At 50.3% G+C, this 26114-nt stretch overlaps 10 protein-coding genes across 10 annotated transcripts; 5 read left to right on the forward strand and 5 right to left on the reverse strand.

Moving 5' to 3' along the window:
- Positions 1 to 492: 492 nt before the first annotated feature.
- Positions 493 to 1700, reverse strand: N7457_004516 (uncharacterized protein; the record flags this gene model as incomplete). Its single annotated transcript, XM_057175561.1, has 2 exons — positions 493 to 1464; positions 1527 to 1700. 2 exons carry the CDS (start codon positions 1698 to 1700, stop codon positions 493 to 495), a joined length of 1146 nt encoding a protein of 381 aa, XP_057032608.1.
- Positions 1701 to 2569: 869 nt separating this feature from the next.
- N7457_004517 (uncharacterized protein) lies at positions 2570 to 4027 on the forward strand (the record flags this gene model as incomplete). Its single annotated transcript, XM_057175562.1, has 5 exons — positions 2570 to 2737; positions 2798 to 2924; positions 2988 to 3111; positions 3176 to 3642; positions 3702 to 4027. The coding sequence occupies 5 exons, from the start codon at positions 2570 to 2572 to the stop codon at positions 4025 to 4027; spliced, it is 1212 nt and encodes a 403-aa protein (XP_057032609.1).
- Positions 4028 to 4427: 400 nt separating this feature from the next.
- On the reverse strand, positions 4428 to 6475 carry N7457_004518 (AAA family ATPase CDC6; the record flags this gene model as incomplete). The annotated part of the gene is made up of 2 exons (XM_057175563.1): positions 4428 to 6052; positions 6112 to 6475. 2 exons carry the CDS (start codon positions 6473 to 6475, stop codon positions 4428 to 4430), a joined length of 1989 nt encoding a protein of 662 aa, XP_057032610.1.
- A 554-nt stretch (positions 6476 to 7029) lies between these two features.
- N7457_004519 (DNA-protein crosslink repair co-factor UBX5) lies at positions 7030 to 8614 on the forward strand (the record flags this gene model as incomplete). The annotated part of the gene is made up of 2 exons (XM_057175564.1): positions 7030 to 7480; positions 7539 to 8614. 2 exons carry the CDS (start codon positions 7030 to 7032, stop codon positions 8612 to 8614), a joined length of 1527 nt encoding a protein of 508 aa, XP_057032611.1.
- Positions 8615 to 10232: 1618 nt separating this feature from the next.
- On the forward strand, positions 10233 to 12436 carry N7457_004520 (putative Ste20-like serine/threonine protein kinase; the record flags this gene model as incomplete). Its single annotated transcript, XM_057175565.1, has 4 exons — positions 10233 to 10284; positions 10354 to 10384; positions 10454 to 10770; positions 10830 to 12436. 4 exons carry the CDS (start codon positions 10233 to 10235, stop codon positions 12434 to 12436), a joined length of 2007 nt encoding a protein of 668 aa, XP_057032612.1.
- A 1571-nt stretch (positions 12437 to 14007) lies between these two features.
- N7457_004521 (putative C6 transcription factor) lies at positions 14008 to 16754 on the reverse strand (the record flags this gene model as incomplete). The annotated part of the gene is made up of 4 exons (XM_057175566.1): positions 14008 to 14827; positions 14887 to 16261; positions 16317 to 16422; positions 16587 to 16754. The coding sequence occupies 4 exons, from the start codon at positions 16752 to 16754 to the stop codon at positions 14008 to 14010; spliced, it is 2469 nt and encodes an 822-aa protein (XP_057032613.1).
- A 1097-nt stretch (positions 16755 to 17851) lies between these two features.
- N7457_004522 (L-rhamnonate dehydratase) lies at positions 17852 to 19244 on the forward strand (the record flags this gene model as incomplete). Its single annotated transcript, XM_057175567.1, has 3 exons — positions 17852 to 17935; positions 17995 to 18217; positions 18280 to 19244. 3 exons carry the CDS (start codon positions 17852 to 17854, stop codon positions 19242 to 19244), a joined length of 1272 nt encoding a protein of 423 aa, XP_057032614.1.
- Positions 19245 to 19631: 387 nt separating this feature from the next.
- Positions 19632 to 20566, forward strand: N7457_004523 (SDR family NAD(P)-dependent oxidoreductase; the record flags this gene model as incomplete). Its single annotated transcript, XM_057175568.1, has 3 exons — positions 19632 to 19700; positions 19776 to 20044; positions 20098 to 20566. 3 exons carry the CDS (start codon positions 19632 to 19634, stop codon positions 20564 to 20566), a joined length of 807 nt encoding a protein of 268 aa, XP_057032615.1.
- A 66-nt stretch (positions 20567 to 20632) lies between these two features.
- Positions 20633 to 21716, reverse strand: N7457_004524 (uncharacterized protein; the record flags this gene model as incomplete). Its single annotated transcript, XM_057175569.1, has 4 exons — positions 20633 to 21048; positions 21104 to 21287; positions 21347 to 21580; positions 21693 to 21716. 4 exons carry the CDS (start codon positions 21714 to 21716, stop codon positions 20633 to 20635), a joined length of 858 nt encoding a protein of 285 aa, XP_057032616.1.
- Positions 21717 to 22436: 720 nt separating this feature from the next.
- On the reverse strand, positions 22437 to 25356 carry N7457_004525 (GTPase-activating protein RGD2; the record flags this gene model as incomplete). The annotated part of the gene is made up of 5 exons (XM_057175570.1): positions 22437 to 23461; positions 23514 to 23699; positions 23758 to 23853; positions 23906 to 25058; positions 25126 to 25356. The coding sequence occupies 5 exons, from the start codon at positions 25354 to 25356 to the stop codon at positions 22437 to 22439; spliced, it is 2691 nt and encodes an 896-aa protein (XP_057032617.1).
- Between the last annotated feature and the right edge of the window lie 758 nt (positions 25357 to 26114).

Below are 26114 nucleotides of genomic sequence, written 5' to 3' on the forward strand. Positions count from 1 at the left end.
GGATATGGTAGGTGGCTTCACTGGTTGCTATCCTCGTACTACCTATATTTCTGATCAGTATTGGAGCTGTGCAATGTGTTGAGTGATGACGTGGGCCATACAGAGCTAAAACTTCGTTCACGTATAATCGTATCCAAACTCATGCCTGAACGAGCATGATCGTCGAGGTAGCGTGCATATTAGACAATTGATCTGTGAAAGACTTCGTAAGCTCTTTCTTGAACACATTATAGTCTGCGGCGCTATCATATCCTTCAACCGAAGACCTGTTGCTAGGAAGCTGATGATTTCACTACTCCTAAGCGTGAGCTCTATCATTTAGAAGTTGGAACAATCTCTTGATTGGAAGCACACGAAAGGTACAGAATTCTCTCTCACACAAGGGAAATAATTAGAATCCAAAGTATTAGTTTCAGTATGATCAGGCAGAGACCCTGGGCTTGGGAAGAGGCACAAAACTCAAACAGTATCAAGAGCCGGAAGAGATATCGGCTACATCTTAGTCCCTCTTTCTTTTTCCATGGACTCCTGCGATCCCTTCATGAATGGAGCCTCGGCCAGTGCATCCGCCTGTATCTTCCAAACCATCTTACCCAGATCGACAAGATCAGCCCCAAAGCTCTCGATCAATGACTCCCCGGATGGGTCTTCCTCCCAGACCATCTTGTCATACTCTTCGTCCGAGGCGAATGTGGCAAGCTGCCAAGCTCTCTTCCACCGCGCAACTGCTTCAATAGCCTCTGTATGCTGACTCTCAATTCCAGAAGCAATCATGTAAAAGGAAGACCGCTTGGAACTAGCCTTCTTTGGCTTGAAAAGGCGAACCGACGAGAACTGTTGAAATGTCCAGATGAAGTTGACAGTGCTCCACGCTTCAAGCTTGCGAAAAGATACAATCATTGTTCCACCAGACCTGAGATGTTGAAGACCAAGGGCGAGTTGCGTGAGGGACAAACGCCTTCCTTCGCGTTTCTCTCGATAGGATGCACGCGAGTGTTGATCCAACGTCTGACCGTCGCATATGATCAAATCGAAGAACTGGTCTTCCTTGAGCTGTCGCGGCAAGAAGTTCTCCGCGTCCGGATGGCCTGCGGGAATTTGATCCACATCCATGTCTGCAGCCAGCATGGTCACATCGAGGAATACTCGCTTGACCCTGGGAGTTTCTTCCAAGCAGTTTCGATACCCGCCACAAGAGATAGGCAAGGTAAAAGCTAGAGCATGCGATCCTGGGTTCTTTTTCAAGCCTATCTCAAGGAATGCCCCAGGAGCCATGCAAAAATCGAGAATGGCAACTGGGTGTGAGGCCGGAGGTTGCAGTTGAAAGGCTTTGGTTATTCTATCAAGTTCGCAGCCTACCACTTTCATGAATTTGTAGTATCGAGTGGAGTTCTTCTGGTCAGTGTTGTTCCTTCCTCGACTGATGTTTGCAAAGTACTCATCGCCCCCCGGGGCTTCCCACGCCTATTAACAGAACAGTAAGTATCATCTCCGCTCAGGGGATATTCGGAATCGGCTTGACTAACTTGTTGTCTCACTTCATTGAGCCTTCGAAACTCAGGACTCATCTCCAACAGATAAGGCACCACCGTTTTGCGTCCCTCCTTCTGAGTATCCATACTATCTTCAGTAAGCTGGAAATCATCTTGTAGATGGCCAGCAGATGCTTCCCCCTGTGTTTTGATTTCAACTGGCTCCATGGTAGATAAAAGTGCAGCCAGGGGTTCCGGCAAGAGTGATAGAAAACAGGGCACTCTTTTGTTCTCCGTTCATGAACAGACGCAATGAAGGAAGGCAGAGATCAAAGTAGCTACGATGGAAAATTTATATCGCCAGAAGTTGTGTGCAATGGAACTACCTTTGACCTTCCATCGTTTGCTTCTACGGTTATTTGTGCACCAGGCGACATGATATTTTACATTGTTCGCAGTTCAACTTAGCCCTTATCTTGCGATTCTGTTCATTGTAATGGCCTTCAGAGATACATCAGAAGACAGATAGGCTAACGGGGGTATAATACTGTAGGACTAGGGAGCAACTATTTAGAAATAAATTTCGATTCATTGAGCTGGACGCTGTGAAAACTACCATGCGCATACCTGTATGCGTGAATACTTTAGCAAACTATTTGACAACGTACATTTCTAGAATATGACTGATGGCTGATTTTCTAAAGCTAACGACCTGGCCTGACTCCTAGTTTCACACTAAGCATGTCGCTTGTTCAACATCCTTGATAGTTCTCTGTAACAATTGTATATAAAGGACTCTTGATGCTTGCTGTATAAGTGCAGCTCCCTGATGCGAATAAGAAGAGGGAGGATTTGATCAGGGCATGTTCACACAACTGAGAGACATGGCAGCTCTTAGCTCTGCAAGATACCTAGATAGGTATACCCAACCCAACAGACATGTGGAATAGAAGAGTGTGGATGTTGATCACCAATACAAGATGAGGCTGACACAAGCTTATGCGGGCCATATGTACCCAGGTAAATCCCTCATCGATGGGATAACCCCTCCTAGGACACTGATTTACGCCTTCGCCTTCTGCTACTCATACCACACAATGGACATTATGCTGATTCAAAGCCTGCTCGAGGATACTAAAAGATCCATCGATCTTCTACAATCTAGTGGCAAAGAGACCCATCGGATTAATGCCCAAGAGAAAGCAATCAAGCTGTCCCGGGCGCTTGAGCACCCGAGAACTGCCATCTTGAAGCTATGCTATACAGTAAGATGCCCCAGACTCTATCACGATTGACCAGCCAGATAACAGAAACAATGGGAATAGCCCACCATAGTGATGGCCATCAAGGTAGCCCATGACATGGATATATTTTCTGTGTTGGCCACTGCAACTGTGCCTGTATCGTTGGATGAGCTCGCAGCTGCTAAGCCAGCCGATCCCCAGCTTGTTGGTGAGTGTGAAACCTCCAATGTTCCATATCCTCGACTGAAACACGACTAACAACTCATCTCAGAGCGTATGATGCGGCTCCTAGTTGCCAATGGCTTCGCCAATGAGCCTTCCCCACTGGAATACTTACCGACAATATTAGCCAAAGAGATGACCCAACGTACCTCAATCGCGGTGATGGAATCACTGTATGTCATCCTCCCCGACTACAGTCCATATCTAATCACATCTATAACTCGCCGCAACAAACAGTTTCCTAGAATTCCTCCCTTTGATACAGAAAATCCCCGCGTATCTCGAAGCAATCAACTACCGCAATCCAGACGACCCGATGTACGCTCCACTGCAATACACTCACGGCGTCCAGATCGATGGCTTCACGTGGCTCTGCCAGAACCCGGCCGCACTCACGAGATTCAATAGCTTCATGGAAGGCCATCGCGCGGACAGACCTCACTGGGGCGACTGGTTCCCAGTACAGGAGCAGATCCTAAACCACCCCGGACTGAGTGCCGACAAGGCTCTGATGGTAGACATTGGCGCCGGCCGAGGGCATGATCTGATTGGGTTCAGGCAACGGTTCCCCGATGCTCCGGGGAAGCTCGTGCTAGAGGATCTCCCCTCTGTCATAGATGAAGTGCGCGGGGCGCGGGATCTCGATGCTGCAGGTATCCAGACTGTGGGGTATGATTTCTTTGCGGGAATACAGCCTGTGCATGGTGAGTTGCTTCGCCGCAAAAGAAAAGACATTTCTTCATGGGAAGGCTGACACACGTAGGTGCTCGGGTTTATTATTTCAAGACTGTGTTGCATGATTGGTCTGATGAGAAGGCGAGAGTTATTCTCAGAAATCTTATACCTGCGATGAAGCGTGGATATTCGAAGATCATCTGCGAGGAACATGTGCTGCCGGACTCTAATGCTCCGGGTCTGCCTTGCATGACGGACATAGCGGTTATGGCCTTTTGTTCTGGGTTGGAGCGCACTCGGAAGCGATGGATTGACCTCTTTACGTCGGTTGGTCTGCAAGTTTCGAAATTTTGGGTGCGAGAAGGTGATGGGTTTGATATTGTTGAGGCTGAGCTGCCAGAGGTAGAGCAGTAGAATGACGCGGTTAGAATAGGTCTCTACTATGAGAATATAAGCACGAAATTATCAGCATGAGGAAGACGATATTTCTTGATGTACTGGACCCCGATTGGTTTAGCCTGCGACACGACAGGATTACTTTTACGAGGAAATTGCTTTGGCTCCGGGTCGTTGATCGAGTAATTTATCTTTTTTGTTTATTATTCTTTCGTTTCTACATAATATCTCGTATGTTCGAGTTCATGTAGAGTACAGACAAAGGAGAGCGAACAACAAAGGAAAAACGTAAGAGCGCTAAGGATGAGACAAGGATATTTCCAACTCCAGAAAGAAACGCCAACAATGTTGTACAAGGTAAAAATGACCTTGAATAAAAGTCCGGTAATGCAGTGATAGTGATGAGAAACAAAAGGGATCATAGGCCTTCGCCACGGAGCAGGCGCCGAAGGATTCCCTCGCCGGGACCAGCAATTTGGCTCTCGATTTCCTGCTGAGAAACGAAGCAGACAAGACATTGCTCGTCAAGGGCCCTATGGGGAGTCGAGGGCATGTGGCTGGATTTGGAGGGCGTGCGACGCAAATCTGTGCCGCCTGCAACAGTGCCGCCTCGGCCGCGACCCTGATACTCCCCAACTAAGCCCATTGTTTCCAAGTTGCCGAGAACATCTTTGAACTCCGTGGCAGTCAGGGGGTGAAGAATGTTGTCATTACGACACAGAGCGCAGTATGTATCAAATGCTTGCTTGATGGTGGGCGCGGAAGCACGCGACTTGGAGGGCGTGCTTGGGATCTCAAGTTGCCGACGTTTGCGCTCCAGTGCAATCAGGGCGCAGATAGCGGCCTTCTGCTGCAAGTTCAAACTCTGAAGTCTTTGAACGGTTCCCTGGCCGAAAGCTGCGGAGGTTATTCGGGCAATGTGCGCGATGCTGGCTCGGGGTGCCGTGATGACACTGTAGCTTGACATTGAGGTTGGCTTGGGAGCACTTCCTGTTTTCGAAGGTGAAGACAAGTTGGCATTTTCACCTAGTATTGGAACATTTTCGGACTCCTTAGCTTGCTTCTCCAATTTTTGGAATGTTTCCTGTTCAATGACGTCGATTGCTCGCTTCATCAACTCAAAGGCTTTGCGGAGATCGCCTGTTTGAGAGGCTACCTTCTTGGAGCAAAGCTGGATGGCGGCTGGTTGAATGAAGGGAACAAGCTTTGGGTCGGAATCTGCCCCAGGAGGGAGCAATGAGCGCAGACGATTCGTCATGACGTTGGCGATAGATGCAGCACTGTATGGTAGGAATGGTAGCAGGCGGGGTTTCAAGTTCTTCGCTTTGAGCTGTGGGAGAGATCGGTCAGTCAAATCAAGGGCATTGGCGATGCCGATCAACATCAGCTTAGAGTTGCTTTGCAATGACCACTCGAATAATGACTGCAACACCCCGGAATCGCCATTAAGTAGATGGTCAATTTCATCTAGAGTGACCAAGAAGAGATCTTGCCCTTTCTTGGATGGAATGAACATAGATTTCAAGCGATCACCCTCACTTTTCTTAAAGATATCGGTGTCCACGGAGAAATCTTGAATAAGCCTGCTGTAGACATCACGAGAGGTTCGCATGCTTGCACAGTTCACATGTGTGATTCTCACATTGGAAAGGTCAAGATCTCCACACACTTCTTGGACCATGGCACTCTTTCCGGTTCCCGGGGGACCACTGATATAGAGACATCCTCCTGACCGAGACCGCAATCCCTCTGTGATGAAAGACACCAACTTTTCCCGCTCGGCGTCGCGACCCACTAAGCGACCGGAGTTGGTGCCTTGGGCGAACAATTGTCTGGCTTGCGAATAGACGGAGTGCGCGATTGTCGGAGTGGAACTCTGTCGGGGTGTCGGAGGAAGATCGGCATGGCGGGGGGTTCGCGGCGTTATCGCCTTTGCGCCCACCTGCACTCGGTGCCTGGGTGTGATGGGGTGTCGCGGTAGATCATCTCGGAATCGCGATTTTGACGGTGTCTTGAATTCGACCTCAATTGGTTTTGTAATCTCTTCTGCGCATCCGATTAGCGCTGACTCAGGCGCCCTGCCATCCCAAATGTCAACCTACCTTCCACTGGTTTTGAAACTGTAAAATGCGAATTGATCTTGACGGGGGATTTGAACTGGTCATCGCGCAGGGTATGTTTGGAAGAAACATCCACCGACACTGTCTTATCCTCGCCATTCTCTTGATCAGGTTGGTCGACTGTTTTCTTTGCTGTTGACCTGGTTCGCCGTAATGAGGGGACTGAGACGGTATCTTTGTCGTGTTGGTGAACTCGAGGGGCGACTGTTCGGCGCTTGCTTGCGGTCCGTACCGGCAATGCTGGAGAGGCGGGTGAGGACTGGAAGATAAGAGCAGAAAGTGGGATGGTCTTACCTGCAGTTTCCACCACGCTGCGAGTGCGCTTTCCAAGAACTGTTCCTGCCATAGTGACTTGCGACACGAAAAATGGGATAGTGATGACAGGCGCAGCTTCCGTGGGAGTTTGGAGGAATGTCAAGAAAGAACGCCTGGCCCTAGTTAGGAAGTGTAATTGGCAGCTCCACTGCGCCAGGGCTTTCCACGCGCCGGACGCGTCGCGCGTGTGACTACGGTCAAGGATAGCTACCATAAAAGCAACTATAGTCAGACTTAGTCAGCCGCGTCATTGCTCACGCGGACACCTAAGGTGTCGAGGATCATCTTGTGTGGGTTTCCATTCGAAATGACGGAATTCTTTCAGCCTACGTAAAGCAGCACGTTCCTTTTTGTTGGTCCATTTTTTTTCCTATCTCTTGTCCACCTGTCTTGCGGGACGTCGTGATCTTCCAGTTTGCAGTGGTTTGCACCGCATCTCGCTCCCCACACAACCTCCGAGTACTTTACCCCAGTTCATACTACGCCTAAGCTTTCAGTGAGTTTCGAACTCAATCCTTTGCTTGAAATATCTTTCTCTGATCTGAAGCTTCTTCTCTAGGAATCCTATTCGACACACTGCCCACCATGGATAACGACGTTGTAGCTCAGTTCACTGAAATCACCGGCTCCACGCCGGAGCTGGCTATACAATATCTGCAGATCACAGAGTTTCAGATTGAGCAAGCCATGCAGCTTTACTTTGAAAATGGAGGCGCATCCTTGACTGGCGAACCTTCTCAACCTTCCCGCCAGTCTGGCATCCCAGCCGATTCCGATGTGGTGAATATTGACTCGGACACTGATGATGATACCCCACAACGCTCTACCCGCCCAACATTCGATGATGACGAAGCTATGGCTCGACGCCTCCAGGAGGAAATGTATGGTGGTCCTGGAGGTCCAGTGAATGAGGATGAAGTGAGAGCGCCGATGGCGCGGACAACTGAGACTTTGGTGGGGCCAGGTGCCGACTTTGACAGTGGTGAAGATATGCATGCCGATATCCTCAGTCAACTGAGAGCTCGTCAAAGAGGAGGTGAGTTTTAGCTTTGCTTCCGGATCGCACAAACACTTGAACTAATATCTTATCCCAGGCCGACCCGGAATCTTCAACCAACGAGAGTCATCTTCCATATGGACGGGTGGCGATGAAACTCGTCGCGAAGAACTGTCTGCCGCGACCGGGGGTGCATCGGAGGCGTCCTCCAAGTCCAATATGCTCGCCGAGATGTACCGCCCTCCCTTCGAGATCATGTCACGATTGCCGTGGGATGTAGCGCGCGATGAGGGAAAAGAAACCGAAAAATGGCTGCTGGTCAATATCCAAGATGCCTCAATTTTCGATTGCCAGGTGCTCAACCGCGATTTGTGGAAAGACAGCGGAGTGCAAGAAACTGTCAAGGAACATTTCATTTTCCTACAATACTCAAAGGATGACCCTCGCGCGTCTTCCTATCTCCAATACTACTTCCAGGGAAGCGACGTCTCCGATAATTACCCCCACATTGCTATCGTCGACCCTCGAACTGGTGAACAAATGAAGATCTGGTCTGGACCGCCTCTGATCAAAGCCGCCGATTTTCTCATGCAACTTCACGAGTTCCTCGATCGCTATAGTTTGAACCATAATGTGCGCAACCCTGTCGCCAAACGGAAATCTGACAAGAAAGACAAAAACATTGATGCGATGACCGAGGAAGAGATGATGGAGATGGCAATGAGAAACAGTCTCGGCGGTGCGGCTGAAACTAGTCAGACTGTCGAAGACCCTGATGATTTGACCCGCAGCGCAGAGAATATCAAGGGCAAGGGCCGAGCGACTGAGGAGGAAGATGTCAGCATGGAAGAACCCGAGCCAGCCGCCGAAGCCTCTCCATTCGCGTCCATTCCAAGCAACCAACCACACACTGAACCAGCTGCGGACCCGGCCACAACTACGCGCATCCAGTTCCGACACCCATCTGGCCGAGTCATCCGGCGCTTCGCGCTGTCAGACCCTGTCCAGAGAATTTATGAATGGCTCAAGGCCGATCCTCCCTTGGAAGACAAGGCTGGTGTGGAGTTTGACCTGAACAGCATGGGACGCAATCTCATTGATCAAATCAACACCAGCATTGCGGATGCAGGACTAAAGAACGGCACAGTGATGATTGGATACCTGGAAGCGTAATCCTCTTTATCGATCTTCTAGTCTTAACCTCACGCTATAATATTCCCTGAGTTTCTGCAAGGCGTTGATGGAAATGAATTGGATCTTATGGGATCCCACCTTTGTTCCCAGGCTGGCATTTGCCATTTTCAGGGATATCCCCGGCCGGCAATTTATCTGACTCACTAGTTGTCACCAACTTTTGACGCTTAGATTTGGGAGCACACATAGAATACCAAAACTTGCCTGTAAGGCATGCAATGAATCACGACAATTCAAATAGGAGCTTCCCCCTCTCTCTTCTGGGAAGAGAAGTAAAATACTTGACACCACGAGAGAGAATTCTAACCATATGCATATGGTTGTAGTGGGTTATCGTTGGCCAGGGTTTGACCCACACTAGCACGCTTTTACGATGCGGGTTTGAATTAGATGCAATTGCACCCACAAGAAAGGAACAACGCAATAAGTCTTCAGACTCTAAAACCTTTAATATGATGGCTCTATGTTTATGGGTTAGGTGACAGGCAGAACCCATAGGGGTGTTCCCAAAGGGGAAACCGGGTGTATGCATTAAGTGTAGCAAATGATGTCACGGGTTTTCCATACCCTAGTTCTGTTCGATCATCTCCCTCAAACAACTAACTTCAGGGGCAATCAGATATCTGTGTAGATTCAAAATAAGCAGAGGACTTCATTCTCATGCTTACAAGTCGCTCACTCTCTATGTCTTGTTTGTGACCCTGTCCCCTATATAACCCAGCTTGTCGCATCCCGAATCATACAACATACATACATGCTGGTAGCTTCACACATGGATCCTTCCCTTGAAAGGCCCAACATGAATCAATCTTCCTAGACAATGAAGTTGAAACCGTATCCTCGAATTATAACGTACTTGGCTCACAAGTTGCCGAATAATAAATCAGAAATCTCAGTGGCAAAAGGGTGGATTCTGGCAAAATCGAGAACCTGGGTAGATTTTCATCGCAACTCTCCTAACTCCTCGAAACCGAGTCCAATTGAGAAGTTGAGATCTCTTCAGCCCGAAACTGGATGCGAAGAGACTGCCATTGGACTCGAAAAGCCACTGCCACACCGCCCTGAGATAAGCGGCGGCAAAATAAGCCCCCGCGTTGATCAACAAGCAAGGGCCGGTTCTCACGACGTTGATATGCCCCTGCGAGGACCCCGGAATGAGACAGCTTGGCGTGAATGCATACCGTAAGTCACAGACCTGTCTTTAAGCCCATCATCTCCCTCACCCTGCCTTCTCCCATTGCACAATCGCCTTTGTTTACCAGCTGACGTCTTATCAATTGGCTAGCACCCAAACTAACGACGCCGCCATCTCTTCTCTTCGTTCATCCTTTTCAACCCTGGCCTGCAAGTCTTCGGAGATCCATCCTGCAGGTCTTATCTAATCGAATCAGATTGATCTGATTACACGTGCGTCGTCGCATCCAAAGTGACCCTCCTGACTGCATAATCAAGCACGCTCAGGTACAGCCCAACCCCACTCCAGCCTTGTGACGTTCGAGTGCATGTTGTGAATCTTGCGAGACTAACTGGTCATAACTAGGCTAAGACTCGATTCATGTCCTTCGTCGTTCTCACTCAAGTGGAATAAATCGCCAAAATGCCGGGTCCAATTGATCCGGAAACCATCTACACCAAGCAGACATGCATCGGTGGGTTTCCCCATTGTTGGGCCCAGTCCCGAGGTTTATATCTTTACTGACTGATTTATTTTTCTGAAGGTGGTGGAAGTTTCGGCAAGGTGTTCAAGGGGTAAGTCAAGCATCTTCCTACCTAATACTTCGCTTCAAAATATAACTGACTCGACTTGGGAAATCATAGTGTGGATAGACGCACTGGAGAATCAGTGGCAATCAAAATCATCGATGTCGAGAACGCCGAGGATGATGTCGATGATATCATCAAGGAGATTGCTATCTTGTCGGAGCTGAAGTCGCCGTATGTCACCAAGTACCATGGCTCATACTTGAAGGGATCCAATTTGTGGATCATTATGGAGTTCTGCTCTGGTGGCAGTTGTCACGGTCTTCTGCGGCCGGGTCCAATTCATGAGGAGTACATTGCCATCATTCTGAGGGAATTATTGCGCGGGCTGGACTATCTGCATAGCGACCAAAAGTTGCACCGAGACATTAAAGGTATGAAGACTGGAATTAGTATCATGGCAAGGTGCGACAAATAACAATATTATTTGCAGCTGCAAATGTTCTTCTCAGCGCAAATGGCCAAGTCAAATTGGCGGACTTTGGCGTGTCCGGACAACTGTCGGCGACAATGACGAAGAAAAACACATTTGTGGGTACGCCGTTCTGGATGGCCCCCGAGGTGATCAGGCAATCTGGGTATGATTACAAGGCCGATATTTGGTCATTGGGTATCACCGCAATTGAGCTGGCAATGGGCGATCCTCCGTATGCCGATATTCACCCGATGAAAGTGCTGTTCTTGATCCCTAAGAACCCACCCCCTACATTGGCGGGCGAGTTCAGTAAGCCTTTCAAACAGTTTGTGGAACTGTGCTTGCGTCGGGACCCCAAGGAACGGCCATCAGCCAAGGAGCTACTTGAGCATCCATTTGTGAAGCGTGCCAAAAGAACAACCTACCTCACAGAACTCATTGAACGTGCGGAGCGTTGGCAGATAACTCATCGGGGCCAAGATGACGAGGATGGAGAAGATGAATATGATGATAGAGAACCCAATCAAACCGCGAACGAACGAATCCAGGAAAGGGAAGACCTTTGGGACTTTGGTACCGTTCGCCCTGTGGGAAAAGCATCTGCAATCCCTTCGCGGCCAATGAAAGGCCCCAGCACAACCCCAACCCCTAACGAGACAGAGGAGTGGGATTTGTGTGATGCGACAGCCCGAAACCCTGGAGCGTCACAACCCCAATCACAAGCTCACACAACCTCAGCAAACCCAGCTACAAATAATTCTCCTACCAAAACCCCTCTTCCTCCTTCTGCACCATCTTCCCCTCTCAAGCAGCGTCCCTCTCAAACCCCTCTTCCTCCACGCAAAGTTGTATCTCCAGTCCCTAGTAGACCCGTGGCAGACAACCCACCCGCGAGAGGATTGAATGAACAATACACACAGGCAGCGACGCAATACGCTGGAGCCCCTGTTGCTGCTTCTTCGCCCAAGCCTAGCTCCAACCTGGGCTCTCCTAGGCAACCTTCAAATACACCTCTTTACGATCAATACGATCACTACCGCACCCCATCTGGTCAAATTGTGCGCAAGACAACTCCTCTTTCTCGCAACGTCCCCGATCCTCCGGGACATCATCAGTCCCCGCGTATCCCGCAAGCAGCCCTTCCGCGCCAGATAGAGCCATTGCAACAGGCCAAGCCAGCATCCGGCCTGAAGTCCAAGCGTGCAGCAGCAAACATGGACGAGCGTGCTATCCTCCACCGCTCAACCCCTCCCACGCCCACCTCTAACGATTCCAACCAATTCCCACGCCCTCTTCCTGAGGCTGAGCGGCCAACCGCTTGTGGATCTGTCATTCTCCCCGCCCTCCGTGCAGCCATGGATCGCCGCCGCAACAACCTCGTCCGGCTCGAACCAGGACGCAGCCCCAACGATTCTCCCGCCACCCCAGAAGAAGAGAAGGAATTTGACCGCAGCGTGCGCATCCACCGTGGTCTGGAAAAGGTCGCCGAAGACATCGCCCGAGCGTTCAACAACCTCCACCACTGGGACATGGAAGGCCCTGTCGACATGGGCGGCGGGGTTGATGCTGTTCTCGACGCGTTCCTCGAGGAGGTCCTCGTCCGGGTGCGTGCTCCAGACGCGTAATTTTGAAAGCGACTGGCTTTGTTTTGAGTAGAAATGGGTCTGTTCGATGGAGTTTCTAGGGTTGGTACTTGGCATTGTTTCACCCCATGCCTTGTTCCTTTCTTGAACCGCGCTCTCTTTCTTTCTTTTTGTATGTTATCTGTAAGAGTCTACCAACGGAACTCTCGTCTCTACTTCTTATTTCACGGTCTGGCTTGTTTCATCATAAGTCCTATTATTGAAAGTTTACTTACCTTTCAGAACTCAGGGCGCCTTCTTTCAGAAGCAACTTGCTGGTGAGTCTGTGCATTAAAATAAAGATTGCTGGCCTGGAAGCCTAATGACTCTAGTACAGTCTAGTTGATTATATTCATTATCTCATTTTTCAAGATCAACTGGAAGTAGATGTTCTTGGTGCCTGATTTCCCTGTGGTAAACACGACAAAAGCAGAAGTCTGATATGCCCCAAGGATTGCTACTCATAACCACATGCATTTTTCCTGCCTCCAATGAGATTATGACTTGGACCAAAAAGGAAATACTTGGTACAGACCAGGAAGCAACATCTCTACAAAAATCAAGGTCGGAAGATTGCACAAAAGGGACTATCAAGGTATATTCAGTTATAACGCCAGACGACATGTCTAGGCTGGATATCTAGGAGCTTCGTGTGCTTCTCCAATGCAACTCTCTCATTCCTCCGCTGATCTTGAAAGCCGGTATATAAGGAGCGGAAGACAAAAAAGAACAAAAAGAAACATTGGGCATAGAAGAAGTCGTTTCGAGTATTCTGACAAAACTATGCTGAAAGGAAAAAATACAGAAAAAGTATACACCGTATATATAGCGATGTAGCACATCCAGTGCTGGAGTAGGTGTGGGGAAGGGAGATATTGTCACAAATTTCATGGCTCTTGGTGCTTCGAGATAGCAGGGTCTATTTCGCAAGTCGGGACGGTGGTCAGGGTTGAGCGGGTATCTGAATTGGAAACATCTCATGCGAAGACATCTGTGCATGCAATATTAACACAAATAGGCACTCTCCATTGATTATGATGGTGCCGAGGGTCCTTCTGTCGCAATGCCATTGAAGAATCCTCGCGTTTGGTTGGAAGTTCAATTTCGTATTCTTGGAGCTTGATCAGAGTGTCATCCTCTTTGAGAATATTTGCCCAAGTGTCCTCATTATCATATTGCTCGAGTCATATACATTCAGAGAAGTTGGAACCGCCCAGGTTTGATAGAGCTTCAGACTATCCCTATCCAATCCTTCGACAACAGATGGAAGCAAATGTGCCGGCGTGTTGTTGCTGGTGATTGGAGAATTCTGAACATTTTACCAGACTGTTATAGTCTGGACAAAGATTCAGCCCGAAGCGAAGTCACTCAATAGAAATACAAGAAGGGTGACGAGTCTTGTTCAAGATTATACACCATTACCCCTTTGGGGTCTTTCAGCTAGGTCTATACCGCGTATGTAGGTAAACGTGAGCTTTTTCAGGGTGTTAGGTCACAATGATTGACGGATGAGATACTCGGGGTGTTCAGATAAGAACCGGTCACCAAGGGCGCCAGCGAAGAAATCGGTTGTTCTAGGAGGGTCGGAACAGCCAGTCCGTTTCCGGTGTGGGTATCAAGTAGTTGGTAATGTTGAACTCATTCGTATTGGAAGCGTGGCCACCATCAACTACCGACCCATTTGAGGGTGTGGGGCCAGCGTCGGTCAATCCATGAATTGACATTGGGTTTGGCACTGCTTCTGGGATCTCTAGATGAGCTTGGGCAGTAGCCAACTCAGGCGCTCGAGCAGGAGGAACACGGGGAACATTGAAGAAGCCAAAAACATCAAGGTACTCCAGTTCGTTGGGCGCGAAGTTGCGACTGGGGACTACTGGCAGGGACGAACGGGGCGGAAGGATCTTTCCGATGCCATTGTCGGCTGGTGATTCACGTGGCTGGCGCGAGATCAAAAAGTCCAGGTCGAATGCACAGCGACGCATATCGGCGAGGATCTTGACTGTTGAGGGCGTGGATCTTTCACCATCTGTGGCGATGGATTGTTGGTATTCGTTGTACTCGTCCAGGACACGTTGAAGAATGCTACTGTATCGCTCGGCAACTTTCCAGTATTTTCCTAGCTGGAAGAGAGTATCGACGAAAAAGACGATGTCGGTACTGACTGTGTGTGCGATAGTTGAGCCGTGGACGAGGAGCAGGCGCGCGGAGACCCAAAGAGTGAAAGCAAAGGGCGGGCCCATTTTGTCTAGCATGTTGTGTTCGACAACAAACCTTGATACCGAGAGGATGTTTTCGACAGCTAGTAGACATCGCTGGCTGGCACTGTATGAGGGTGCGAAAATTGGAGACCGAGTTGTCGGGTATGCAGCCGAAGAGTGTAGACGAATCACAGCACTATGAAGGTTTGCTTGTTAGATACTTGGTTCAAAGGGATAAAGATGCGATCGACTCACGTTTGGTAAGTTGCATGTAATTGTACCCAATCGCTGTACAAAGCCCGGCCATGCTTGGGCCCACTGAAGAGTCGAGACAAGCTTTCATAGGTATATTCTGCTGGAATATTGAATTCCCACGATGTCAGCTCACTATCAAGTTTGCGATAGGTAGCCTGCCATTCTTCGACATCGGAGAGAGATCCAATGTCGACAGGTCGTTTCAAGAACAGATGAATCCGAGAGAATATTCCCAAGATCTCGACATAGAGACCGAAAGACCCAACGTTTTCTGCGTGACTTAGGTAGTCTGCACGGTCGCTAGAGCATTGGAACCGCCTTGTCTCGACGGGCTGGTTCTTCATGAAATAATCATCCTTGCAAGGCAGTTTACGGTCGATGTCTCTATCGTCCAAGGCAAAGTTGAATGCAGTCGCTATTGTGGAATATCGGTCCAAGAGATAGATCATCCAGAACAATCGGCGTCTGCTCTCATCTTCAATCCATGAATCTGGCTCCGAAAGTGTGACGGCTCTCAGAGTATAGATCGAAGGGTAGAGAGGGTTGACAAGCGAAGATTTTGTTTCCACGGCCAACCCCAACTGAACCACAGACCGGGTGATTAAAGCAAGTAGCTTCCAGCCAGGTGGACCGTTGGAAGATCCAACCAAATCAAGGGCCAGAATCACAAGTGCTTGAAGTGCCTTAACAGAAGAATTTTCCAGACCATACAAGACAACCTTTTGTTTGGAGGAATCATGGAAGCGCTTTCTATTTTGGTCATTAAGCCTAGCATCTGAAGAGAAACGCAGTGTTGTTGCCACAATCGCATACAACACCATTCGATCTGCTTCTTCCAGTGGTGTTGGGCCAAAAAAGGTATCCAAAGTTGTTCGCCGATGGAGGATCGGACACCAGGAGTTGATATGTTCAAAATACAGATCTACCAAAGCATAGAGCAAATCATATGGCGGTAGATCAAGGTCAGGGTCGGTCAGGGATTGCTCTTGGCTCGAGAAGATATTAACAGGAACCTTCAAAGATGATTCATTCGCTGTATAGTCAGGATGTACATTGTGGGCATGTACCAACGGACCGACTGGTGTCACTGGGATGCCGTGTTGCAGATGGCTATGCGAGACATTCTTCACCGAAACATCGGATGGACTGTTGGTAGATACATCTGCACGGCGTGAGGGTAGGGTGACAGAAGGCCCAGGGTCATTGAAGTAGAGGGCAGTAGCGGGGCTTGGACCATGGGCCGCTGACGGCTCTGAAGGAGAGCTATATGAAAGAGGCCCTGTGTGGGGCAGCTCACGGCACATTGAGGACTCGCCCCGTAGGATGTGCATCTCAATAAGCCGCGCTTGCGATTGGATGATTTCTTCCAATCGATCTAAGACACGAATGAGACATGTGTTGACAGGCCAGAAAACTGAATAACAACTCACCAAGTCGTTGCTCCAACTCTTTTCCATATCCAGCTCTCAACCCAGGCTTCTTTCGTTCTTTGTATTCACATAGATGGCCATTGCGGGTACACCAGCCGCAGCTTGGCTGTACTCGGTCTAGCAGTGATTTAATATTAGTTACTGAAGATTGGTCTATGATTTGTTCAGCTCATACCGCATTTGACCTTTCGTTGCTTGCAAAGTTCGCATCTTCGTATGGATTAGTCTGAGGTTCCGTACAAACACGGGGAGCCGAGGTGATTCAAGTACGCACGAGACGGTGAGGGGGCGTTTTCGCTTCAGGCCTCTGGTGCCATTCGGACCAGCATGGTCATTATTAGAATCAGAAGAATATTCTACACTCTGATCCCTATCATGGTCACCATATTGCTGATTGGAGGATATGGTCTCCTGGGCGGGAAGCGCAGTGTTCGGCATTTCGATTTAGCGAGGATAGCAATTCGCCCTATCAGGGACCGAGCATAATGCAAGTCGGCTCTTCGCGGTAAACTGTCCGACTATACTGGGGCTGCCTCGTATGTGGATATTTGGAGGGATTCCCACGGCACTCCAACAGCAATGATCCGGGAAGGTGAAAGAGGAAACCGACCTGGCCATAATCACGGGTGGCCTCAGGCAGAAACCGGGGCACCCCGCATTTCTCCGCTTTGGGAAAATCTCCTGGTTTTAGCTCTTACTTCCCTACTCCGTACGGAGTACTCTGGTCTGAATTGACGCTGGAAGATAGGTGGAAATATCTTGTTTGATTCAAAGAGGGTGGAAGCTTCATTTGAAAGGGAAAATCAGAGCCTTTGGCCGCGTGAGGACCGTTGTATAGCTACGTGAGAACCGGCCCGATGTCTATTATATATAGATCAGGAACACACAACAAGGAAATGTTATTTGCCAGTGAAACGGAGTTAGTTAGGGGATAATTATACTTTCTACTCTCAGCATCAAGCTTTATAGTCTTCTTGAGCCTTGGCCTTAAAAACGATAAGGACTAATAATCTCTTTCCATCTTATTTCATCGGATGGGATCTAGTACGGATGATAAGTTAGGATCCTCCTTGATGGCAAAACTTCCTCAAGCCTCAAGGTATCTATGAATAAACTCGCAAATCAAACTCCCTAGAGCCTTACTATTCCCAACATAGGAGCCATGTTGAATGGGGTGCGTCGCTCGGTGTATTATTGACATCTTAACCGAGCTGGTATCCTCCATTATAATGCATGGATTCTAGCCCGCAAAGCCCAGAGAGAGGAACAATTGAATATGCACAAATTTGCCTAACATCCAGGATCAACAAGTCAACAGCAAATCCCATGTGTCCACTGTCACCCCGAATTCTCCGAAGCGCCGTTTGTCCGCTCGGGACAGCAATGCACCGAGCTCCCCTCGGCATGTGGGATTCATTGAAATAGATAATCCCCCACGACTGAACGATTTCTGTTTTTATTCTCTTTGTCTATCTTCTCCTGCGGTCAATCATTGGGTCTTCCTATCCCTTTTGACTTGTTTCATTTTATAAATCATGAGTTCAACAGAGTTCCCCCGCATCAAGGAAGTCCGCACCTTCATCATTGATGGTGTGGGTTCTGGTGGTGATTACCACAATGTATGGACCAGGAGACCTTTATTGAGTGTCAAAATAGTCATACTAATTATTTCCTTCAGGTCAAGGGAGGCCACTGGCTAGTCGACAGCAACATCTCCACCCCCATGACCAAGTGGGCACAGTTCCGTGGCTCGCGAACATCCTGGGGTATCAATGTTCTGGGATCGTTCTGTGTGGAGATTGAGGCTACAGATGGCACTAAGGGCTTTGCAACTGGTTTCGGTGGTCCCCCAGCATGCTGGCTGACCCAGCAGCACTTCAATCGCTTTCTGATTGGTGCCGGTAAGGACATCATCCTAATCCGCATCATGAATCCCTTTTCTGACCAACTATATCTCAAATAGATCCCCGTGATACCAACGATCTCTTTGAGAAGATGTACCGCGCCTCCATGTTCTACGGCCGCAAGGGCCTGCCCGTCGCCGTGATTTCCGTGATTGATCTGGCCCTGTGGGATCTCCAGGGCAAGATCCGTAAGGAACCCGTCTACAAGATGATCGGAGGCGCTACCCGCTCCCGATTGAACTTCTACTGCACCGGTCCCGAGCCTGGATCCGCTAAGGCTGCTGGCTTCATCGGAGCCAAGGTGGCTTTGCCCCACGGTCCTGATGAGGGTACCGAGGGTCTCCTGAAGAACGTTGAATACCTGCGCCAGCAGCGCGAGAAAGTCGGCGCTAACTTCCCACTGCGCGTGGACTGCTACATGTCTCTGACTGTTCCCTACACAATCCAGCTGGTCAAGCGCTGCGAGGCTATTGGGCTCGACATTGATTGGTGGGAGGAGTGCCTTTCCCCCGATGACTTCGACGGCCAGGCGCTCCTCAAGCGTGCCCACCCCACCGTCACTTTCACCACAGGCGAGCACGAGTACTCTCGCTACGGTTTCCGCAAGCTGATTGAGGGCCGTAACGTTGATATCCTCCAGCCCGATGTGATGTGGGTTGGTGGAATGACCGAACTGCTCAAGGTCTCTGCCATGGCTGCCGCTTACGATCTGCCTGTGGTGCCCCACGCTTCTGGGCCCTACTCTTATCACTTTGTCGTCTCCCAGTCGAACAGCCCCTTCCAGGAATACCTTGCCAACTCAGCCGATGGACACACCGTCGAGCCTGTGTTTGGTAACTTGTTCTTGAACGAGCCTATCCCTACCAAGGGTTATCTTGATGTCTCTATCCTTGACAAGCCTGGGTTTGGTCTGGAACTCAACCCAGCTGCTCCGCTGATCCCTGCTGCTGCCATTCTGACCCCGGCTCCCCAAAAGTCCCTGCGCGCCCCCGACAACGAGGAAGCTGCTAGCAGCTCTGCATAGTTTCGAGGTTGCGGATGTGGTTACGATTCCTATTTGTTTTTATTTGCCTACTATACGAAAGTCATGTACATACATAGCCTCAATTTATTCCATCAAATGAACCTTACGGATGCAACTTGACTAGTAGAATTTGTATAGATGAGATCATAGAATAGAGAAAAGACTAACTAATCACTGTGTCCTAATGCTCCATTCCCTAATGACCAGACTTCCCCTAGGATTGTTGCGTGACGCCGCAGAGTGACATTGCCCTGGCATTACCCCTCGTGGGGTTCCCCACAACTCGGGGGGAACATCACCACGAAACCCCGAGGTGCTTCTCGAGCAATTCATTCCCTTCCACCGAGGGCAATCAGAAACACAATCGATCTCCAGATCACATCCATAATGGCATTCCCACAATTATTAGTTGGCAAAGTCGCCGCCGTTACTGGCGGTCTCACAGGCATCGGACGAGTATGTACCCCCAGGTCCCAGCAGCAAATGAAAGGCAAAACAAGCAAAGAACAAAAACATTAACTGATCCTCCAGGCCATTGCCCTTGACTATATCCGCCACGGAGCCAAAGTCTCCATCAGCCACCTAGGCGGCGCAAAAGAAGACGCACTGCTAGAAGCACTCCGCAAAGACGTGACCGAGATCGAAGCCGAAGCAGCCACGTCCCGCTTCATCACAGTAGCAGGCGATATATCGCAGCCTGAGACCGGCCAGAACTTCGTTGCAAAGACCGTCGAGGCATTCGGGCGCCTCGATGTATTCGTGAGCAATGCAGGCGTATGTCAATTCGCCGACTTCCTAGAGTAAGATCCAATTCCCCTGCACATTTCCCTTTTCTAACCTCCTCTTTCCCCAGACTCGAACCCTCTCTCCTTAATCACACAGTCTCAACAAACCTCTCAGGAGCCTTTTATGCGACACAAGCCGCAGCGCGTCAAATGGCGCTAGTGCAGTCGCCACCGGGAGGTTCAATTATCGGCGTGAGCTCCATTTCCGCTCTCGTGGGTGGTGCCCAGCAGACGCACTATACACCCACCAAGGCGGGTGTGTTGAGTCTAATGCAGTCGTGCGCGTGTGCTCTTGGTAAATATGGCATTCGGTGTAATGCGCTGCTACCGGGGACTATCCGGACGCAGCTTAATGAGGAGGATATGAAGGATCCCGTTAAGCGGAGCTACATGGAGGGTCGGATTCCGCTAGGTAGACTGGGTCAACCGCGGGATCTAGCTGGGCCAGCTGTGTTCCTGGCCTGTGAGGAATTGAGTAGTTACGTGACTGGCGCACAGCTACTAGTTGATGGAGGATTGTTTGTGAACTTGCAATAAAGCTTCCGAGACATAATCATATTTCATACACTTGACAACATGCTTCACACTTCATAAACCCCATCGCTAGATCTCTATACCGTAAGCTTTCAAAGCAACTGATCCCCACACACCTCTCTTCTGCTCCTCCGACAATCCCCTCCGTTCCAACACCTCCTCCACCACACGTCTCCATCGACCCCAAGCAACATCATTCCCACCACCACCAATATTACAAACCGGCCAATCCGAGCCAAACATAACCCTCTCCGCACCAAAGACATCAAAAACAACATCCGTCCAAGGCTGCAAGCGATCCACAACCGCCCCAAAATCCACCTCCTCCCGCCCAAGCGGCGGAAGCTCCGACAACGCCCCAGAAAGCTTCATATAAGTCGACCGACTCGCACAAGCCATCTTCGTAACAAGCTCCCTCCACTCAACAAACTCAGGCCGCCCACGCACATCCCCCTCCAACCGAAGATCCGGCTTGCAAAGATGATCTACAACACCCGTCAGCGAACCCCACCCCAAAAAACCAAAGAGAAGAAAACCTACTAATAACAATCGTAACCGGCTTCTCCCCTGTGTAAACCAACCCCATCATCTCAACCGCCTCCCTCAATTGTCCCAACCCCCCAGACCTGGCATCAACGCCCAAATCAAACACAAACCCCTCCCTCCCCAACCACCTCAACCCCTCCAGAAACCCTTCCCCGAGCATCGTCCCCGCTGCCTTGTCCTGCACCAGATACCGCACCCCCTCACCTTCCCCCACGCCTCCCCCGCCCGCCCCCGCACCTGCTCCATATACGCGTCCAGCGCCTCCGCCCCGCCGGGAACGGGCGCCCACGGCACGATCCCCAGACAGAGGTGTCTATCCTGTGGGACGTGGCCCTCGCCGGGGATGGGGGTGCCGAGGGCGATGCGCGTGAGGGAGGAGACTTCGTCCAGGGCGTGGTTCCAGCCGGATTGGGGGAGGGAGGAGATGCGGTCTGTTTCGAGGAAGATGAAGCCGCGCGGGGGGGGATTGGGCTGCGTGGCGGTATTCGGTTATGCTGTGTTGGGTGCCTAGGGGGTTGGAGGGGGTGTGCCAGGAGAGGGTCTTTAGGTGGGTTTCGGGGAAGAGGTGGATGTGGGAGTCCACGATGGGGATTTGGGTTGGGGGCATGGTTGTGGGTTTGAATTGTTCGTGTTGGTGTGGGGGATTGATATAGACTATGGGATTGATAGTTCAGAAACGTTGGATAGTATGTACAGAGCAATGGAAGAGAAGGTCCAGATCGTGAGATCCTGGGGAGAGATGGAGGGTAAATCGGGGGCCCATTCGGTGGTGTTTGCCCCGAGTCCCAGGTTGGTGGAGACGGTAGAATTGACAGAATTAATTAATGTTTTGCAAGGATCAGAGCCGTTTCGTAACCTTCAATTTCCACTCAGAGTCTACCAAGTTACACTGAAGCAGAGTAGTGCTATATAACGGAAAGAATGCCATATGCACGAGAAACGAGGGGAGTATACATACACCAAGTGGATTGACACCACGAGGGCAAAAAAAGGGAAATCCATCAGGGAACATAAGAGGAAAATAATAGGAACGGCAATGACAGGAACATAGACAAGGCGAAAAGGATGTGAACAGTCCTCCGCAGGTATACAGCAGAGGGGGATAGGGTATGTATGCATGACTAGAAAGGAGCACGAAGTAAAAGTTCAAGTGCAAAAGGACAAAAAGTGGAAAGGTAAAGCTGAAGTTTCAAATCGCAAATTCACAGGTAGTCAAATGTGGGTGGAATGTGATGCAACAATGCACAAGCTCCCCCAGACACGTCCAAGACACTGCTCCTGTTTTGGTCTATACAAAGGTTTCCTCCACACCCAAGCATCCTCAAAGCTAGTCATCCATAGGTTTGTCCTCTAGGGTGACTCGATTGGGTTCACTTTCGGCGATGCTGCTTCGGTTGCTGCTTCGGCTGCTGTCTGTACCGCTAGCCCCAACAGCCGAGCCGGTGGGGAAGCTCGACAAACTACCGAGGCCTGTCTTGCGGCTATATCGAGCAGAAGAGCGAGAGATAGAGTTACGTTTCTCGAACTCGCCGGATCCCACAGCAGGAGTGGGAGTAGGGGTTGGAGAATCATCAGAAGCTGTGTCGGGGAGAGAAGGAGCAGGGGGTGGGCTGGGAGACTCCGAGTGAATGCTGGTGGTGGGGGCAACCGAAACAGGAGACTCGGTATACGAGCCGTTGGTAACAGCCTCGGGAACTTGGGTATTGACAGTGGGGGCATTTTCAGACCCAGGCTGGGGATCGTTATTGACCGGAACATCTAAGCCAGTGCCTCGGGCAGATCTGCGATCTGATGGGCTGTTGACGTTGATCGGGAACCTGCCGGTCTCCGACGCACCACTCGAGCGGTCACGGCGATGCCGTTGGCGATTGGCGGGGCTAGTTGCCCGGCTGCGGTTGACAATGGCTCGTTGGCGGGCCTCCATCGCCGCACGACGGTTACTCTCGTCAGTACTAATGGCGCGGGGCCGGTTGGAGTTGGAGCTGGTAAGTCCAAGCGCACTCGATTGGCGCTTCAGCTCACCAAAGATGGCATCCTTGTGAGAAAACAAATCGCGGATCAGGCGGTAGCTGTGGCGTTCGTTCATCGTCAGGGTGCTCTCAATGCGAGGGCGGAGGATGCAGGGGGAAAAGGCCTGTGCCAAAGAAGTAATGTATTCTTCGTCGGCGGAGGTCAGATCAATCAGGCGTGTAAAGTGAGTCATAATGGCATCAAGCGTAGCGATATTGACGAGGCGGAGTTGTCCAAGGGTGCTCTGCAGAACCTTGATCCGTCCCTCTTCCGTGGTCTCATGTGCAGTGGTAGAATAAATTGTCTTCACGATCTCGTAAACTTGCGAAGAAACCAAGGAGTCTATCCAGGGATTAGCATAAGCACGAATCAAGCCAGCGAGAGAACAACGAACCTGGCAATTCAAGGAGATACAATCTTAGAACGCTTGCAATAACTGGAATCTCGAATTGTGGCAACACTTCGCTGTAATCGGACTTGCTGTTGTTCAAAACATGACGAAGTTTATGCGTCGTGCTTAGTTCCACTTCAGTAAGCCAGATCATTCGCCGTGCCTCGTCGCCTTCCAGTTCGGGGTAGCCTGTGACATTTGTGAGCGTGAAATTCACATATCCAATCCCGTTTTATGGGTATCTTACGGTTATCCAGGTAAGTCAGAATCGTGGTCACCAAAACGGGGACACGTTTGCGGTCGACGCGAGCTCTGGCTTCGAGATCGACACCGAAGTTTTGTTCTGATCAAAATTAGCAACGCTTCACCATGGGGGTGATAAAAAATCACTGTACCTTCAACGGAGCCATAGTAGTTCTCATATGCCTGGATCTTAGGGACGAATCCACCGGTCCGGTAGTTCTCCAGCAGATATCTCAAGTCACCAAGAGGCTGGATTGTTTCCTGGTACAGCATCATGTGGTCCACCGTGCTCTGCAGGTTGGGAATCACATTGCTGATAGCACCCGAGAAGTCAAGGACCACGGCTTTAATGGCCTTAAGGCGATCCAGCTCGCACTGCTCCATATATTTAAGCTGGCCAATAACTTCCTCTTCCAGTCGGCAGCGAATTTGGTCAAGTCTGCGGACGGCAACCTTGTATCGTTCGTCGGCCTCCGAAGCTTCTCTGCGAAGCTTCTCTGAGGGTGTCTCGTTCGGATATGGGTTGTTGAGGGGGTTCCAGCCAGCCAGCATCTCAGAGACCGATGCAATCGGCGAATCGCTGCTGTTACCATCCTCGCTTGATGCCACTGAAGCAACACGCATGAGTGTTTTCTTCTTGTCGGGGATTCCAGTGAGCTGGAAAACCTTGGGACGCCACTGATAGTTCATCTTGGAGCTGTTGGCAAATACATTGCCCATGTTGCCAACCAAACGAAGAAGACCGCCATCCACCATATCCTGTCCAATTTTCTCGACTTGGGCGAGATTGTCGGCCTCCATGTAAGTTTGAATGTATTGTGCGATATCCGCGCCGGTGGATACATTCAGATAGGTGCCAATAATAGGAACCTTCGCCTCGCCAAGTTTGATGTTATTAAGCATGTGAGTGAGGAGCTTCTTGAGGTGATCTGGCGGGAAGATCCGCTCGCCTAACTCGAGGGGGTCCTCCTCCGGCTCTTCATCAACAGGAAGAACGATTTTCGGTGGAGCTTTGACCTGAGGACTCGATTCAGGGTCCTGGAAGGCAAGCTTGTTCTCTTCTTCCAAGTCCTCGACAACACGGCACTTGTTGAAATAAGTACTGCGCAGCTTCCTCACCAGCTCCGCTTGCTTGGTATGTTCCTTGATGCGGGACTGGAGGAGATCGTGCGAATACTGAACACGCATGTCGTGTTGTTCTCCCCAGCGGCGGAAAGGTGCCACGACGAGTTCGCGGATGTTGTTCGCGATTTTCTGGTGATTTTTGGAGGCCTCGACCATCTCGGTGCGGATTCCTTCGTATGCCTGTAATGATGTTCGCGCGACGTCAGTCTTCCTGCGCACTAGTCCATCCCATGCGTCTCAGACAAACCTTTCTGACACTTGCACCATCGTCCTTGCCGAATCCCAGCGCCGTCATCTTATCCACGCTCGGGGCAATGTCTCCCATGCGGAGTCCATATTGCTCTTCTGCATCGGCACGCATAGACGCAATGGTCAAAATTTGCCGGTTCTCCACAACTCCCTGCTGCAGCTTCCCGTACAGTACTCCCAGACCCGAGGCGTAGTCCGGGGTCCAGAAGGAGTCCGAAAAACCGGGCATTATGGCGGGGGCGAATGAGCTGCTTCAGGCCGTCAGGCGGAGATACGTTACAGTCGGAGTAAGAAGGGCAGGCGATGCGGAAGATAACAGCGGTAGGTTCGTAGGTTCGCAGGGAACGGGGGTCGTAAAAGGGCGGAGGGCGCGCACAACTGAGAGTAAATCGGAGGAATCGAGGTTTAGCGGCCGCGGAAACTCTTCCGGGATTGCGATACGACTATAAACACCGAAGATAGACTGGCGGAGTTGTTTGTTCAGTCACTTTCCAGTCTTTACGCTAAAAGGTACAACGCATAGACCGAGACGCCAATGACGGAGCAGGGGAATAACACTGTGGAATGCGAGGCAGGAGGCCTGCTCTGTTAAGCGCCGGGGTCGCGGAGAGGGAAGTTACGCAAAAAAAAATGAGCGGAAGCCAGGCCGAATGAATTGCGATGCAAATCGGCAGGAAGCTGGCACCATCAAGAAAAGAAAGACCGAAATGAGAAAGATGAAGATGAAGTTGTCGATGGATTCCCAGCAGAGCGTCATGTGGCTTCGTAATATTACTGTGTACATCTGAGACCAATACCAACACAAAGCCTTTGGGCTTTCCAGCCCGACTCACTCTCTCAGGCCCTGGAACCCACAACTGGCCTTTGAATCCACTTGCTATTTTTGGGGCTGGAAAATTACGTGGTAATTGGCTGCAGACCTGGGAATTGGCTGTTTTTTTTCAGCCGTTGAAGAAAAAAAGGGGTGAGCATGGACATTGCATGTGG

Source organism: Penicillium paradoxum (genome assembly GCF_028828445.1).
Source record: "Penicillium paradoxum strain IBT 22861 chromosome Unknown utg000004l_segment0_segment0, whole genome shotgun sequence".
Taxonomy (NCBI): Eukaryota; Fungi; Ascomycota; class Eurotiomycetes; order Eurotiales; family Aspergillaceae; genus Penicillium; species Penicillium paradoxum.